General features: G+C 29.9%; 1 protein-coding gene across 1 annotated transcript in view; it reads right to left on the bottom strand.

Moving 5' to 3' along the window:
* LOC126895182 (inhibin beta chain-like) overlaps positions 1–9,116 on the bottom strand; it is a 34,206-nt gene extending 25,090 nt beyond the window's left edge. The window contains exons 1-2 of the mRNA XM_050666760.1: positions 8,385–9,116; positions 1,189–1,611 (exon numbers count right to left, since the gene is read on the bottom strand). Coding sequence (XP_050522717.1) covers positions 1,189–1,611; positions 8,385–8,595 — 634 coding nt within the window. The 5' untranslated portion in view covers positions 8,596–9,116. The remainder of the gene's footprint in view (positions 1–1,188; positions 1,612–8,384) is intronic.
* Positions 9,117–15,641: the final 6,525 nt, after the last annotated feature.

Genomic DNA, 15,641 nt, shown 5'->3' with positions numbered 1-15,641 from the left:
CCAGTATAAAAAAAATATTTTTTTACAAATGCAGTACATTCATATGTGTTTATACTATCTCTTTATTGTATTATTTAGAATAAAAAACTCAGACATACTCATAATGTATAACTCTGTATATAACCTAGTGGATCAGTAGTTTTGATTTATATGTGTGTGCAAGTATGAATAATACATAATTTTATTGTATTTATATTTTATATTGAAAAGTCACTTGATATTATAAAAGTAGTAGCGTACGCAGAATTTTAGTTCGGGTATGGTTTTTACAATAGATCTGAAAATAGACCTGTAGGGGACTTAAAAAATTTAATGATCTATAAGAAATTAACTTATAAAAAGTTATAGATTAGTATATAGTTTGGAAGTTCCACGAAAATGTTGGTCACAAGTTTTTATTTTTAGAGAATCATATAGCCATAAAATGATAAGTTCAAATTTTAAATACTGAAAATTAGTTCTACAGATAAAATATATGAATACAGTTTCATTTACACTTCATTATATACCTAACAGTATAATTAAATTATGATTTTAAATCAATTGAACACGTTCAAAACGTGTTCTTATTTTACTTATTTAACGTCCATATTCTATATGAAAATACGTTGGTTTACAAAAATACAAGTTGAATGCCACGTAATTTTTTTAATATATTTGAAAACGTTAATTTACACTTAATACGGGATTTAATTTTTCTAGTTATACAATGGCCCTTATTGTTGCGCATAGGACTGTTTATTTAAAGACACATATGAACATTATATTTATACCTACATCGTACTGATAGATGTGTATTTTCAGATTGATTAGGTAATTTTTAAAATCGAGACTCGACCGGCCTCACAAGAATTGTACTTAAATTCATCGACTCGAATAGCCGGAAGGCTGCACCATTAAGCGTATTCAAATAAATCAAATTTCAACTATATTATAAAGAAAGTTTATAATAGCGTTAAATGTTAATGTTTTTTATTTAAAGAATATAACTAACGAAATTATTAAACCAGATGTGAAATTCATAACAATGAAATAACACATGTTGTTTTAATGGCGTAGAGTGACCAAGTTTAATTATTTCTACGACATAGCATAAATAACTATTTGATAAATATCTCTTGAATATTCAATTTTCGTATTAGTGTGTTGTTAAGTAGGTCTATAGAGTTATTGTAATTAATTGTTTACCTGGTTCTGCAAATCCAATTATTTCTCTGGTACGGCCGTAAAAGTCATCTGGTTCAGAATCGGAATCTCTGGGCGATAAAGGAAAACGCGTGCTGGGCGGTAATGTGTTCCCGGTGGCAGTGTCGGAATCAGTAGCGGTTAACCCCGACAGTGGTTCAACGGCTAGAGCTTCCGCCAGGAACCTGGTGGACCTAGCTTTGGTGACATTAGGTTTGGCGGTCATACCAAGCTTTGAGAGTATTTGTTCTTTGATTGCTTCTATTCGCTGTTTGTCTAGGCTGGACCTAGCGACGCTGTCATAGTGCCGCCGGCCACGCAGTTTGTGCTTTCGTCGATGATGGTGCCTATTCGCGTTGGCGGTTGATGGTAACGCGTCGGATGCTTGTTTGCACCAAGGACAATGTTGTTTACTGCCCGCTGAATCTGAAAAATGTTAATTACCAATAATTAGAATAAAAAAAATCTAAGTAAATTATTAAACAAAATCCTTTCTTGGTGGATCACACAGGAGTAAAATATATTAATTAATCCCAATTAATAACGAATTGTGTAGCTACAAATTATTATTATTATTTTGCTATGTGGATCATAGATGTCAACATTTCAATAACAATTACTTTAAAAAATAATTGTAAAAAGTATAAACATACGTAATACAGAGATTGATGAAATGTAAACATAATTTTCCAAAAATATCCAAACGATTCGATTATATTTACACTTGTATAGGTTTTCATCAAAAGATTATACGACTGTTTACATTCTTTACTAATATTATCATCAGACATATTAATTGGCTAAAATAAACAAGGTAATTTGTCGATAAAATTCGGAAAGTCAAAATTCGTGTGGGTGTTTCCTAAAGTCAATCCTTAACCAATCAAATAAGGTTAACAGTACAATCTATGTACAATTTCAGTTTTGATTTTGCCAATATTTGTTTAATTTTCAGTGTCCGGAATTACCTGAAGTTGTAAAGCACACGTGTCGTTGTTTGGTTTTTTTTTAACTTCTCTTTTTACTTGCTAATTATAATTCACTTTGTGAGTAAAATTTTAATTCTAGCTGTGAGCTACGGAAATTGTTTCTTAATGATGCTGTCCGTGATATTTTCAATTTCGATGAGGCATGTTTAAATTCTTAAAATACATAGCAGCTCATGATTAGAGTTACACTAGTTATAATTGAATTCTTTTTCTTCTTTCTCGCCTTAATCCCAACTACTTGGGGTCGGCCACTAGTTATAAGGTGTCATACTAGTATGAGGTGTCCTGAACAAAACTAGTTATAATTGAATTAATTTTTTTTAAGTTGGACACAAAGCATTTATTTGGGAATAACGAGCCGTGGCTTTAAATAACATAGTGCACAAGAAAACACAAGGGCTTTATTATTACACAACGGTTCTCCTATTCAATAGTTGAACTTTCTTTATAAAAGAATATATTCAATAGAATAGTTAGCTTTTTCCAATATTTTTTATGTAAATCAAATATTCACTGAAGTTATTTAATTTATGTTAGTCTTACCAACTGACATTATTTATTTGGTCTATACGGTTATAATGCACCGACTATTAAGATATCAGAATTATTTAAATGGGTGTCAATAATCTAGTTAAAATGAGAAAATGCCTAACAATTCAATAGAATTCTGTCATTAAGTTAGAGGCCTGAGACAATAAACACCATGTGACACACGACTATTGACTAACGTGTTACAAATAGTTGATTAGAAACACTGTGATACATTAAACGGGTATTTTATCAGTGTCACTTGAACAAGTTGAATGAGTCAACAGAAATTTACGTTTTTTTTTAAACAATCGATAAATCAACATTGATGATGTTTACTCATTAAGCATGATGAATTTATTATTATTGATGTTTAAAGCGCACGACATTTTTCCTTTTTCTCACAATATATTTTCACTTAAAAAAATAACTGGTAATCGAAATTTTGAATTAATTATGCGTTTTGAAAAAAATCTAGTACAACCAGAATTCAAATTATCCATAGACGTCATTTCTTGTTTTTTAATATTTAAATACATTATTTAAAACGTAACGTTTATTACAATTTTTTTTTTACTATGAATAACTAACGTCATAATATGATGTAAAATTAAAATAGTGGCGGCCACTAGTCAATGGATATATTTCTATATTGATTAATCCATTGGACTTATGGGATAATATGGGAATTAATATTTTTATTTCATTAAAATTCTGTAAAACGCTATTTTGTCTTTTGCTCATAACATTTTTTTCATCGAACAAATCGTTTCTATTATCGTTTATTTCTTTAGTACGGAATCGAGCTACTTGAAAAGCACCGAGGCCAAAAAGTCGATCGATAGTCGTGTAGGCTGAGAATTTAAATGATCGAATAAAATAGTTACACAACTTTGCATTTGACTAATTTTATTGAATTTTTTTTAATAGTTTTTTTTAATTTCATTCCCTCGAGTAGACCCATTTTGTCCCGCCGTTTTAAACGTGCAGATATTTATATGTTGTGCGCGACATTTACAATTCTCGAAAACAACAGCCAAAAGCAATAACGCGTCTGAATTTACCAATAAAACGCACTTGTGCAATGTCTAACCCCACTGCAAAGTGCATGGAAAGCTGTGCAACTTCACTCCCCGCCCCCATGTCTTATGAAGTTATTGATTCAGGCGTCCCAATAGTGGATAGACCAGTGCATTTTTATTGCTCGCGTGCGTGTCGGGACGATCAATGCCCATAAAACACGTAGTATGTGCATGCAGATAGTGCACTAGTCTATTCCCCGTTCATTATCTCACACGCACACCGATGCAATTATATTTATGTATACGTATCGCTGTAAATAGAGCCGGTCCGTAGCGTAGCGGCTCAGTGACGAGCGAGGTGGTAATAATAGTACCGAATAATAGTCCCACGGGGAAACCGATAAATTTATAATGCACGTACTATGCCTGTACATATATATATATATATATACACGGTATGCGTCGGTAACGGTGGTGATTATACCGCCAACGTCGCGAGGGGTAGTTTGTGCTGACGGCGATGGCACACGGAATGGGAAGGACGGCGGAACGATGCGTAAATGCGTGCGTGCCATGCCTGACCTCCCGTAACGACCGAAGATGGCCAGACAGACACTGACCTGCGTAACTAGACAACTCGGCATATTATTTTTTGGCCGCCTCTCAGTTTTCCATAATACAATTGTGATGAATAATTTACTAAATATTTATTTTTTATTTTGATGGCACACGTTATTTTTGTACTCAACGGCAAATATTCGTTTAACTGAATAATGTCTAAATTGTTTGAAAAATTCTAATCAAAATAAAAAAGAAGCTCTCGTGGTAATCAAACACGATATTCTAAAATATATTTGTTTTATGAGTTCTGGGAAGTGACTGACATTCAAACCCTAAATACTCCAAGTACTAAATTTAACCAATGAAATTCATTTCTTGCACACACAACATTTAACATGTATTTTTTATTTATGAGAAACGAATATGTGAAAATCATTAGACGAAATTTATATCTAAAGTCTTTGAAATTTTCATCAGGTTTATTTTTGGCTAACACAACCCTTAAAAGTTTATAATTAACCTTTTATTGGAAAATGTGTGTATTAATACAAAAATCTATCACACCCACGCCGATTTTACATTTTAATAATTCAATCAAGGTTTGCCCTCAAGCAAACGCCTCCACATGACACGAACCAAACACATGAAACGCCGTGTTACTGGCGATTCGACTGTAATATAAATAAAAAATTAAAAATATAATCGATCTAATTATAGGTTCGATTGAAACACAATAATTATATTATTTTATCTAATTTGTAATAACTATTATGGTAAAAATGTATATTTATAACAGTTTATACCGTTAAAAAACGCTTAACCATATTGGATTTTGTTAATTTATATTTTTCTATGGAGAGTTACACTCGATTAACTGTTAATTAAACATTGAAATTAAATCAACACAGCGGGTTGCTATTTTTTGTTAAATTTTAACTAGTCAAGGAAGCGGTGCCGTCGAATAGAGTAATATACCAAAACACGAGTATCTACAAAATTTATTAAAATAAAAACTAGAAATGATAATTTATTAGTCAACATTTCTTGTCATAAATCACCGTAATAGCTAAAAATTGAGGAGTCTATTACAAAACTGCTAAATAGCTATTATTAAAATTTGTAATAGACTCTAATATTACTTATCGCAAACAATTCTTATTTATTTTACAAAGTCTTATTACAATGTGCCACGTCCTACGTTCATTGTGTTTTGTTTTCTATGAAAATACTTATTGTACTGTTAAATTAACCATGGCTGGCAAAATCTTCGGATAAATTTTAACCGTCCACTGAACATTTTTAGATCCCTTAATGCGTAAAATGACATCCGTATAACTTAACAAACAATGTATCAGACCGGACTATGAATCAAAAGTTAATACAGAAAAGTTAGTTCACGGAAGATGTGTTTAGACAATTTATCTCGTGTTGCCAAACCAACTCCATTATTTTCGTCCTACATGTCCACTCATAAAAAACTTAACAAAATCAATATCGTAACATTAAAAAGAAGTGTATTACTGACAAATGTATATTTGTTTTAATATTGCACGCGTACACTTTTATGCTGAAACAGAACCATAGAGAGCACATACAACCGTCTAGGAAAAATGTCGGTTAAATATAATCGTATTAAAATGTATTGTACAGCTGAAAGGCCTAATTTGTATATGTAAATTTGTTCAGTAAAAGTGAAACTTTTCGTGAAAAAAAATAACTCTAATAAAATTTCTATGCAAGATGATTTAAATGAACTGAGCTGCAATAGTAATTAATTGATGCCGACAAGGTCCATGATCTGCCTGCAGGTTTTTAAAACAGTTCATTATCAAAAAAAAAAAACGGCTAATCCATTGAGGTTATCGTTGCTTTATTCAAGACTGTATCGTGCTGATCGCACGGAGAACGCATGCTAATAATTGTTTGTGCAGTGCATTCCAGTTTGCCTCTTAACCGAGTCCTTTTAGGACAGCCACCTTTCACGTGCGACATAACATGCACACATATAGTCTCACATGGCGATGCTTTACTAGCCGCCGGGGCCCACTGGTAATTCCCAATGCTGTTCGTATATGCCTGACCGATCTCGGAGTCATGAATACCAACGAAAATCCTTTATAACGAAAGAAACGGATTATCTTCATTTGACTGTTCAATGCCTTCTGATGACCAATCGTCAAGACCGAATTACATTACTGTGCATACACTAATGGTGTTTCAATTCTTTAGCTGAATACACCGAAAGAGAGTACGGTTAAAAAAACAAACGCCTAGTTTGTACTTTTCGGTAATTCACTATTATTGACGATTTTTATTTGCGGTACATTTTTAACTATAATTTTTCTAGTCCACCTCTCTTCAATTTACATAGAATAACAAATTGTTAAAATATTTATAGATATTATCCTCCCACAATCGATTCCTGAGTCCAGGGGGCCCGAAGAATAAAGATTACACTTATCTCCCGATCCTGAAGATTTTTTTAAATACTTGAACGCCGATCTTATCTATATTATCAATCGTAGTCGTTCACGTTTTGTATTGTTTAACTATGTAATAATACAAACGTATAACTACTAATAATAGCACACGAAGTTGAGTATTTTTTGTTTACGGGTTTCAACGTTTGGACTTATTATTGACGAGCAATTCAAAATGAAGTCGCCTATTAAGAATTTATCATCAATTTCGATACAGTCTAATTTAAAGAAATATATTAAATTTAATTCAAGAATTAATTACAATAAATGCAATTGAAAACTACATACTCCGACAACTTAATGCGATTTGATGTATTAATGTAAAAATTACTCGTTAATTTTTAGTTGGAACAAAAAAAAGATTTAATATTTTTTTAATTCAGAATTTTAATGGTGTAATTGTTATTTTTTCTATGGTAAATAAACATTTTTTTCGAATATATAAGATAAGATTTGACTAAAAATAGTTACGATTATTTCGATCAAGTTACTCATAATATAAGAAATTTGTAATTATTAAATCATGTTATGGCTCTTGTATATTCGATATAAGTATATGGTTATATCGAAAATAAAGATAGTATTCAATTTATTATTGTTAGAATTTACGGTGATGAAATACTAATTATGCATTACATATGAATCATAAAGAATAATGTATAACATATTTTATTATTACTAAATTATACCGAAATTTCAATAAATTACTGCATTTGGTAGTATGGTGTTAATTTATTATGATAGCTGTTTGATTTCTCAACCAATTTTGCCCACATAACTTCAGAAGTCAATTGGTTTTGAACATAAGTGAACGCGCATTCATGGAAACAAGTTTTTTTAGTCATAAATCATATCTATACTCATTACATTAAAATTGTGTATAACGAAAAAAAAGTCAAGTAATTAACCACAAAAAGGGAAATTTTTAAGGGAAGATGAAGTATATTAAACTGAACTCGTGTGAATAATATGACAATAAATTTCATATTCCACAATAATTATATGTACATAAAAAGTTTTAGATTGAAATTTTAGTGAACATGGGCACAACAATTTTATCCAAATACGCTTAAGATTTTACTACTTTATTTATAAGCTGTTGTTTTTCAATAAATAAAAAAAATTGCAATGCAAATTATATCAGAAGAGAACTAAACATTCAAAACATCTTAGCCAATTCGGTCATCCCCAGTTTTCGTTAAAACTTGACAATCAGATACTGTTTGACCATGATTGATTACATAATACCCACAATATGCTGCTTTAATATTTTTTACATAATTTTTTTTTTATTACTTTCGAGGAATATCCGTAGACTAAATAGTAGCGTAAAGTTAAAGTACCTACGGCCCATTAATTAATAGTTTAGTAATGATGTAATAATAAAGACTGTGAGTAAATTTAATACTATCCAATTTACTTTAAAAAATATTTCTTAAAAATAACATATGAAAGTTAAATTAATTAATTCTTATAAAAATTGAAAGCAAGCGAGACGTAATAAAATCTCATTACGAGAAAACCATCTCGAGATAAATTTCTAATTTTTTTACGAGCTTTTGGTGGTAAAATTGAAAAAAAGCTTTTAGCCCTTAAGAACATAATATTGATGTACTTACCAGGCATATTTGTCTGATGTTCAACACCGTCTTGGCCAACGGCTACAGACATGAACGGCGCCCGCTCCAGTTGGGACGTGACAGCAGCGGTAGAGGAGGACGCGGCAGATTCACGCGGTTCGGACATAGCGACCGTGACGGCTGTGGCAACTACAATAACGACAATACGTATAGACCACGACCAATTGTATCGGTTACGTGTCTTCCACATACTTCCCACAAACGCTCAGGTCAGCGGTGGCGTCGTTACACACACGACTGGTAGCCAACAACTCATCGGGTGGCTGATGTCGTCCACTGCAAGGATACCGGCATGACCGGATGGAATGACACGAAGGAGCTTTGTCGTGTTGATCTCCGGGGGGATCGTCAATTAGTACTGTCTCGCTGTAATACTATCAGTGCAGTTTTCGCACAGCTGTTTGACAAAAGCGTATCAGTAAGTTACGTGTCGGACACGTGTCGGCCGTAAACGCCGATGAGGATCGTTTGGCAGAAATCGCGACTTCATAGTTGCCGCCACTATTTCCAAAAACGAATTTCTCTGAGTGACACGTCTAAATGTACGAACGGAAACAATGTATGAAGTATGCGGTGTTCCGTTGAAAGTTGAAAAAGGACAAGTTACCACTTTGATCGGAAGAATTGTGATTCGAACTCGAATGGAACGTCCGTCGATCGCCGGACACAGTTAAACACACGCGCGCCGCGACACGTCAGTGTGCCGGCCGGTCGACTTCGTAGTGTGGCTGGCACGCCGCGCATGCGTAACCGTCGCACACCACGTGCCTGACACCTAGACAAGGTTCAATTTTCAGCGCCGCCGGTGGTCCCCCGGCGGTTTCTCTCGCTGTCGACACACTGACACCGCCAAACTAGTATTTAAAGTCTAAATTTTAGTCTGAGATTTGTTTTTTCAAGGAGGACAAAAATTATTATTATATATTTTTTTTTTTTAGCTCAACAAAATTTGGATCGTTATTTAAAATGAGCAAAAAAATAACAAAATGTTATCACAAATAAAAATTTGTTTAAAAAAAATTCAACGAAACTGACGTTACATATTTTGTTGTGTCATAAAAAAAAAAAATGTTATCATAAACAAATTGCTAAATTTTAAATAACAATGTTTTTAAATATTGTTTAAGTTTTGACTTAATAAAATTTAATGATTCTATAAAAAATCAAAGACGTAGGTATAATTTTTTCATTTTCTTTTTCATGGCCAACGGAATCAATGATTGAAAAAAATAAAGGAACGAATCCAAATCCTCTACTTTCATCTCTTTTCAATCATCTAGTTTTTATGTGTGAAAAATAAGATGAAAAGATTTTACCTGCGCCTTATTAAATGGTTTTATGCAAGGCTCATAACTTCTAAATTTTTCTTATATATACCTCAACGAAAAACAAAATCCTAATTACGCCACTGCTATCAGAGGGAATCATGGCACGTGCTCAATCGCCCCGAACTTGTATCGCATCCTCACGACTACGAAGCACAGTGATTTGAAATCAAAAATGACTTGTCTTAAATAACTTCTCCTGATTTAAGATAAAAAAAATTTTGAATTTCTCTATTTATTTTATTTTAAGGGTCGCTGATTTTAAATTTATTCAATTTTTAAATTTTCATTTATTTAATGTAGTGGTTTTCGATTCTTTTTTCTATAACTCATCTAAAAGAAAAAAAATCTTACAGACACTCTTGCTAATGTGTCTAGGAAGGCTTAGTCCTCCGGACAAAGAATTAGATTTTCTTCCATTCTAAAAATGTAGAAAAGTATCCTATCATATAAAAAAAACGTTCTATGTTCCTCTGCAGACGGTAAACGCTTGGTTAGCCTCAATAAAACAGTTAAAAATAATAAATATACTATATGCAAGAAAATATTACAAGATATTAAAGACATTAATGTGTACAACAATTGAGACTTGGCTTTTGCCGATAATATTTCATAACATAACACATTATTTTAATGTGTTTTAAAAAACTTTATATTTAATTTTGATGATAAAAGTGTAGTTTTTATCAAGTATTACAATTTTGTTTTTATTTATATAGATTTAATACATAATGTTATATTAGAAGGACAATTATATTTTATATTTGATATTATTTAATATAGTGTAGTTTGTAGAAATAGTAAAACAAATTTTGAGGATATATGAAATTCGATCCGAGACAGGAGGCACAAGTATGACGTATTAAATTAAAATTCCAAAAATTATCGAATAATAAAAGTAAAATTGCTTTCAAATTAAACTTTTTGACATATTTGGTTTTTATTGGTGCATAATAATGTGCTACAAACAGTATTTTTAAATGCTTGTTATGATACTTTAAATTACCTTTTTCGCTTAGAGATACTAATAGTTATAAATAGAAAATCAATAATCTTACTAAATCTATATTACGATAGGATTCCGCAATCAGGCGATCTATGGATCCGTAGCATCAAAATCTGACATAGTAAAAACTCAAAATATGTATAGGTGGACAATTTTTTTACTGATTATTTGAGAATTTTCAAGGCACATTCTTTGATCTGGTACCGACACCGAAAATTTTATTTAAGGAACTTGCTTAACTAAAGTAATATTAAACAGTTTTTAGTGAACTCAAAAACGATAAATCTGAGGAAGATTTTGTTTATCTACTTAATTAAAAAAAAAATCCAAAATATCAGTCGAAAATTCCACTTCAATTCGTTTACTTAATGAATATAGCAATTTGTTGATTACGATCAAAAATGTATTAAAATGTATAGAATGTTTACTATTTTGTAACATTTTGTAGCTAATAACATATAGTTAATATAATTTCATAATTACAGTGAAGTTAGCAGATCTACATAGATTCTAATAAAATACTTAGAATGATTGAGAATATTTTCGGTTGTCAACGGCCTTCTCAACTCTTAACAAGTTCTCAAATATATAGTGTCTATTAATAAACACGATTAAAATCATTTCGCCTCACACGATTTGCTCCATTGTTTCTTTTTCTATGGCATTCATACGTCACGACTATTCCGAGAAGAGCTGTTCTTATAATTATTATCACATTTTAGTGAAAGAAATCTCATTAAAATGACACTAATAGACGCGTGTAGAAGTGTACACAAATTTAGTGGTATTGGTTCTGAGAACAACATAAGTGGCCCCCGTGTTGCCGTGGACTCGAACCCAACCGACATTCGTATTTCCAAAGAATATTCAATATTTCTCCGGCCGTTTAACAACTGAACTCTACGTGGAGTAGACACATAGTAATTTGTCACACGAGACAGTAGGTAAAAAACAAGGTAAAACGACGCACCAAGTTCAAAGAACTAACCATCAGCTCGGCCATATGTGCACCCGTTGGACTAGATGTGTGACATTCTGAACAAAGATCACCAAAACAATATTTGAGCTAGTTCATTCAATACAAATTGATTTCTAACTCGAATGTCTTCGACGGAACTAGTTGTTTACATACAGCTTAGTTAATTTACCATTAGCTGTATTTTAAGTTAGTGGTAATACTTTATAATTGATTCGGTTTCCTAGTAAACATTTCAATTTATAATAATTGATATTCCACGTAAGAATTTGTCTCTGACAAAAATAATTACTTTGAATGCGTTTAGAAGTAATTCTTATAACTATTCAGATGGTAAAATTATTTGTTGTAAAATACTTAATTGGTAAAAACATTCTTTAAAAAAATATTCAAAGACTTTCCTGGGAAATTAAAACCAACAAACTTCCCGAAATTGTAAATTCGATTACCAGTACCTACGCATTTTAACATGTTTACCAACATGAAAAAATACCTAAAACTTATGTTCAAATAAATATTTCATCATATCGTCGAAAAATTCAATTACTATACAATTAATTAAAACAATCTACCATCTTTTTCAAAGTTTCCAAACAATAATGTACTATATTGGCTACTAATATACAGTCATAGTTATTTTAAGAAAAATAATTAGGTTTCAATTAGGATATTTATTTTGTTACATAAGTTAAAAGTGTTTCACTAGAATTTATTAATCAAAAATGTTACTAAAACTCGAACTATGCCATCAAAATTCGTTCTGATGGTCAAAGTTGATGGTAAAGTTCAATACATTTTTAATAAATAAATTTAAAAAAAATGATTGATACTTAATTTATTGGCACATTTGTTAAATTGCTAATAGTACTTGTATAGTTCGGGAAAAATTAAAAATTTCATATTGTAATATTAGTCATTATAAAAGTATGATATAATTTTTATTTTTTAATCTAGCCGAAAAAAGTGTTTTAACACGTATGTTGCATTATTTTTATAGCAACAAATATATCGATTTATTTGATATCGGAAAATATTCATATTGGCTCACCCTAGTAAAAAAATTAATAAATAACTGAAATACTGTACAATAAATCGAGATCGTTTTGAATTTTCTATACATTTATATTTTAAGGAATCTTTTGTTTCTTTACACCTTACGATGTCTTCATCATACGCATCAGCAGGTGTCCACTGCATGTCACGATCAGATTTGAATCGTTTACATTTATATTATATTACATTACATCTTTATTTTGAGCAGCACATTCTTCCAGTTGTTACCGAACACGAGAATGCCGTTCGTATTTTTGAATACATAATGTTATTTACATTAAGATAGTCCAAATTGTTACATTATAAATTCGCTTAATACTTTTTACATTATTGGTTAAAAACACCAAAATAAATTACATTTTTATATATATTTTTGTGATAATTTTGTATTTGTATGCATTTTAACAGAACTATAAATTCAAATAAAAAAAACAAAAATGTAATTAAATTTTTTTGATTGATTATCCCTGAACAAAAGTATTCATTTAAAATAATAAATTGCTAAAATGTTTACGAGAAAAGTAAATCTCATAGTAAGATTTCGAAGTATGATAGAGCATTTTTCTGAAAAACGTTTAAAAATAAACAAAAAGTTTCCGAAAACGGGATCTAGCACACACCTGTTTTTGAAACTCTGCTTTTTTACCACGTAGAGTATTGAACTACTCAACTTCAATCATAAATAGTATGCCTTTTTTATTTTACAAATTTGTTTAAATAAATAATTCCCTTAGTAATATTTTATTTCTATCAGAGTTCAACAACATTTTGAAAATATGCATCCGTAATACAAAATATAAAACTTGTTATTAATGTAAATATTATACACAATCAATAGTATTTCACATAAATTTTGTTTTTTAAGTACATCTCAATATTTTGGCGGTATAATTTTTTTTGAAAACAGCGAATATTCATCCTAACTCTATAAAATGACAAATTGATATTGTCTCATAGTGAAATTATTAAATAACTAAAACCAATATAACTACAATATAGTCGATTATGAGCTAAATTTAAGATTTATTTAATTTTTACTTTATTAAGTCTAAATCAACGAAATAGTCTTAAGTTTTTTTTCAATATTTAATAAATCTAGTTCTGGATGTATGAAATAATTCATCAGCTTGTTTTAAAAATACACCCTTTCAGAGTCTAGGGTTATTTAGTTGGTTTTCCAAATAGAAAATTCAGAAAGATGCTTTTAGTTTATAGAATTTCTTATTTTGTAAAAGATTGTTCTAATGTGTAACAGAAACATAATACGTTTTATTGAGCATGTCAAAAACAAACAAGATTTAGTTTTAAGATAAAAAAAATACTATTTTTAATTTACGTATAACAACAATCTTCAATTATCTGAACTAAATGCATACTCAGGACCGAAAATGATATCATAATTTTCTAAAAAATATTTTCATTTATAAGAAAGAAAACTGTTTTTAATAGTCACTAAAGTATATAACTTTAAATAATATAATTTAAAAAAAGAAAACTGAAAAAATTGTAAATGCTAAGGATATTTTAATAACAATACAGTTCTATAAGCTTCTAAGATACTTTTAATATCTACATAATCTATGATACAGAGTGTTCAGTAAGTAAGGAAACAGGTCAATTGTTATAAACAATGAGAACAATAGAAACCCGTTTCCTTACTTATTGAACACTTTATACATCTTTAATATAATTTATTGAAGTCTACGTCTAAAGTTAACAAAATCAATATTGATAAAAAAACAGTGAAACAAAAACCAGCACAAGCGGGTCGCGACACAGTGGTGACATGGCATAGTTGGGTCAAGAATAATGATATCTGACAGTGATTAAAATCACTATCCTAAAAAACGCTTCGATGCAAATCTTTATATAGTGTTTAATTTTAAAAAATTGGTGGATTATTTCAAAAGCTACAAATCTTTTATTTCCTTATTTATATCCTGATTACAAGTTTTATGATTTATAAATGTAATATATGAATATATATATATTTATAATATATAAATATTTAAAGGTAAATGGTGATATTTTAAAAAAAAGTATGTCAAATGAAAGAGGGATATAAATATTATTTCTCATAAAAAAATTGTATTGAGCCATACACTTTTTAATAAGTTATAGCATTATAAAGTAAAAAATGTAAAATATAAAATCCAGAATTTTCACACAAAGATAGCATTGAGTAACTATTTTCACTGTGAAGACAAAAAGTCCGACATTTTTTTTTTCCATGATAAAGTATATAACATTATCTTTAATTGAAGATATATATAAAAGTTTCAGAATTCCGGAACACTTTTAATAATTAAGTTAAAAATTTTTTGTGAAAAAGTTGACATTTTAAATTCCCCATGTGAGCAGGTAAAGGGTCAAATTTATAAAAAAAAATATATAAAATGAAGATATCGATTTTGTCATTTTTAAAAAAATTATGGCAATTTTTGAGGGTAATGTCTTTGATTAGATACGATTTGTGATTTTTTAACGTATAAAGAAATCGGTTTTATTCTGAGAAAAAGTGGTAACAGACACAAAAAAAAAAACACATCATAGTTAAACTAAACCTTCTCAGATTCAAATTGAAGCTAAAATGATATTATTTTACATTTAACTACAAAAAGCTAACTGAATATCTATTGCCTATCTCAAACTCCTTATTTTTAGTTATAATCTATTATTTCAACTTCGGTTCTTTTCAATCAACTTTCATTTGTTTGTACTTACATTTAATTTTATAGTAATTAAAATCCGAAAAAAATGTCATACTTATTGTTATATATTTTTTCATAATGAATTACCAAAAAGAAATCTTTTATTCTAAATCTACACTTGCCCAAAGAAAATATTCATTTGATCTAATATAATTTATACAAAAT

Source organism: Daktulosphaira vitifoliae, unplaced genomic scaffold, assembly GCF_025091365.1.
Source record: "Daktulosphaira vitifoliae isolate Bord-2020 unplaced genomic scaffold, ASM2509136v1 Scaffold_1, whole genome shotgun sequence".
Classification (NCBI taxonomy): Eukaryota; Metazoa; Arthropoda; class Insecta; order Hemiptera; family Phylloxeridae; genus Daktulosphaira; species Daktulosphaira vitifoliae.
This window is presented reverse-complemented; position numbering and strand designations above follow the sequence as displayed.